The 3,399-nt window shown below is 47.4% G+C and overlaps 1 protein-coding gene across 1 annotated transcript in view; it reads right to left on the bottom strand.

Moving 5' to 3' along the window:
• CACNA1G (calcium channel, voltage-dependent, T type, alpha 1G subunit) overlaps positions 1 to 3,399 on the bottom strand; it is a 108,926-nt gene that overhangs the window by 14,259 nt on the left and 91,268 nt on the right. The window contains 2 exon segments of the mRNA XM_009323737.1: positions 239 to 379; positions 2,683 to 3,027. Of these exon segments, the coding sequence (XP_009322012.1) occupies positions 239 to 379; positions 2,683 to 3,027 (486 nt within the window).

Consider the following 3,399-nt stretch of genomic DNA (forward strand, 5'->3'; position numbering starts at 1 on the left):
GAAAAACTTCATACTGTGTTGAAGAGGGAAACTCAGAGCCTGTACTTTTCCTCTTGCATTGATATACAACACCATAAACCAAAATATTATCTCAGCTCCCACAGAAAAAGCCAAAATGACTTACGCTTCAAAATCCCTGTGACTGCATTACATAAAATAAAGAACTTTAACTCTTTATTAAAGGTCTCAGTCAAATCAAGTTTGGATGGAGACTTTGCAGGAAATTAGGAATATTAACCTGGTTCTCAGAGTTGTAATATTCGGGAGCTGGGAGGGCATAATGATGGCACACAGAGCCTGACAGGTTGTCCATCAGCTTCAGCTCTCCTTCCAGAGATTCCTGGATCAGCAGTGATATGGTATCAAACAAGTGCCTTTCCTAGGAGGGGTGGTGTATAGCATGCAGAAAGAGAGCAAGCCGAAAAGAGAGAGGAAAAAAGCGAGGGACAGAGACAGAGAGAAAAAAGGACAGTGTATAAAACCAACAAACAAAAGGGAAAAAAAAAACAGAATAGAAGGTGGGGCGGGGGGGAAGACGGAAACGTTCAGGGAGAATAGCAGTAACAGAAACAAGAGGACAGGAGAGGTGAGGCAGGAGAGGAGAGAGAACAGTGCAGTAATATCACGGTGAGCAGTGACAGCTTTCCCAGACATTGCTAGAGACGGGGCCGACGCCGGCTGCCCCAGGATCGTGGCTGCTCCCACTCAGGGCCCTCCTCGGGGACAATTCTTGCTCTCAGCAAACACAACCGGTTGCTCCTGGGATCTGAGCTGTATAATGGGGCCGGTATAACAGCATCTTGATACTTGGTGCTGTGAACTTCTACAGGACACTACTGCTGTAAGGTTTCTATACCCACTGTCCACATTTTTGAGCAAGACCTAATATTTGACACCTAAACCCATATCCAGGGGTCACATAAATTAAAATAACCTGACTTGAAGAGAAGCTGAGCATCCTGTCCATAAAAGCTGCAGACACCCAGGATGGACACACGTCAGGTCACTAATTCACGTGCCAGACATGGGTTGAGGTGCCTCAGTTGTCCTGGCCAACTTCAAACCAGCTGGCCACAGCACAGACAACAGGAGGTTATACAGAGCAGGGTCTGGCTTTCGCAGGCAGCATGGGAGCAATTTAAGGGTTGCACCTTTCACGTACATACAATGAAATGAGGACTGTCGTTACAGTCAAACAGCACACAGTGCAAAAATCCTGGGGAACAGGCAAGCAAAAGAGCATGCTGACCACATGTCCTTGCAGGGTCACGTCCTTGGAATTGTATTCCTCTGCTATCGCGCTCAAGCATCAGATTTTTCCTGAAGATTTTGGCTGGGAGAATAAATAGAATAAAATCTCCTGGAGGTTTTTGAGGCTTCTGTTTGAATGAAAGAGCAAGAAACACACTCTGGAGATTATGACTAGAATAAGCCCTTTCCAAAGCCACCTTCAGAGAGGGCAGGTTTAAGAGACTGAAGAGCTGAGGGTATCCTTCTCACGGGTTTGTCTTGCAATTTCTCTCTTTGCCAGCGTGAGGACTGATGCGGGACAACAGCGCTGAGGACAGTTTGCCAGTACTCTGCTTAACATGTGCAACCACAGCTGGGACATGTTGTTTCTTCCTAGAGGACGTAATGAGTCTGGATTTCCCCGTATTGCCCTGAACTCCTTTTTCCTGTGCCAAAGAGCAGCTTTGGACTCAGTCTCAGACATCAGTGACTCCTAATGGCACCAGAAATTTCCAGTAGCTTAAGAACTGAAACAAAGCTTAAGCAGGGATTTACTCTTTTTCACCCTTGGACTAAAGACCATAAATGAGTTTTTCATGCATTATAATACTCATTAGTCCACCCCAGGCAGAAGCCAAGATATGCTGTTGTGAAATCATGATGTAATAAAAGCTAATAAGGTCTCTGTAGAGTTTAACCCAATTTGCAATGAGCTAAGACTAAAAAAAAGGCTGGACCATTTTTCTTGTATAATTCCAGTTCAGTTCCCTCCCGAAGGACCTGTCTGGGTCTTGACCTCACCTCTCTCATTCCTCAAACTGAGCCTTCATCCAGAAACTGTGCTTTAGAGAGATTTGTTGCAGCTCGTAGCAGCTACCACGTTACAGCCCTGCTCCTGCTGGTGGGAGTTTTGCCACCAGGTCTGGTGCGCTCAGGTTTGAGTCCCCTCTGGACTATTCTATTGTTAAAATAATCTTTTCTTACAAGCTTGATTGTGGGGATGGATTTTAAATTGAGGTTACATAAAACAAATTTAATACTTAAGCAAAGATTAGCCAAGTTTTATTCCTCTTTTATGTTGTGGTTCATGGTCTGCATTAGAAAAGCAAACACGTTATGCTCATGATTTTGCTATCACAAAGGACCTAGCCCAACTCTGGATTAGAGCAAATTTGGAGCTAGGTCTGGACTGGGTGGCTTGGGCACATCTCCAGAACAAACTGCAAAGCTCTCTACCGCCAAACAGATGCATCAAGGTGGCCCGGAGACCTGCCTAGGGTCTCTTCCCTGGAGCATCAGTTCCCACACCACGCAACGGTCAGTCAGCAGACAGCGAGGAATACAAGCCCTGGACGTACGGTACACCCACTCCTTCATTACCGACTCGTGCATGTCTTCCCCTAGCAAATATGCAGGTCAAGCCCTTTTCACCCTCCAAACTGAGATTCTCACCATAGGGTAAACTAATGAGAGCGGAGAATCCACCTTGATTTGCATGGGATTGGTACATCCTCGGGGGCTCTCGGGTCTCTCTCCACTGGCGCTGCCTGTCCATGCAAAGATGTCTGAGGGGCTGTGTTGCCCGGGGGTGATTGTCTTCATTTCCATCTCCAGTTCTGCTTCGAGCTCTGCCTCCTCCTTAGCCTCCTTGTTGCTCTCCTCCAAGTGCTTCATGAGCACGGCGATCACCACGTTCACCAGGACAAACTGGGCCGTCAGCACGAAGGAGACGAAGTAGATGGGTGAAATGACGGTGTTGTAACAGGTGGACTCCTGGTCACAGTCTCGCAGCGTGTCCTGGAAACAGGGGGGAAATGACGGAGGGATGTGAACAGGTTCCAGCATGGACCTCGGTCTCCCGTCTGGTCATCTGGCTGCAATGGGTTCTCCTTTCATGAAGAAAACTGAGAAGATTGGGCAAATTTCACGTCTAGAATGGCAAAATACTTGCCAGTAAAACCTTACGTTTCTGTGTGAGTCACCACAAGCAGGGTCAGAGGAAATTGTCCTTGGGGTGTGCAACAACAGACATCGACACCCTGCTGCTCCTAAAGGAAAGGCTGTTTTACCGGGTTAGAGACCAAATACACAGGAGCGTGGCAGGTGGATCCAGGGCGAAGCAGGGTGCAGCTACAACCCATCGGCTACCCCACAGCATCTGGGCTTGCA

This window comes from Pygoscelis adeliae, unplaced genomic scaffold (assembly GCF_000699105.1).
Source record: "Pygoscelis adeliae isolate BGI_AS28 unplaced genomic scaffold, ASM69910v1 Scaffold75, whole genome shotgun sequence".
Taxonomy (NCBI): Eukaryota; Metazoa; Chordata; class Aves; order Sphenisciformes; family Spheniscidae; genus Pygoscelis; species Pygoscelis adeliae.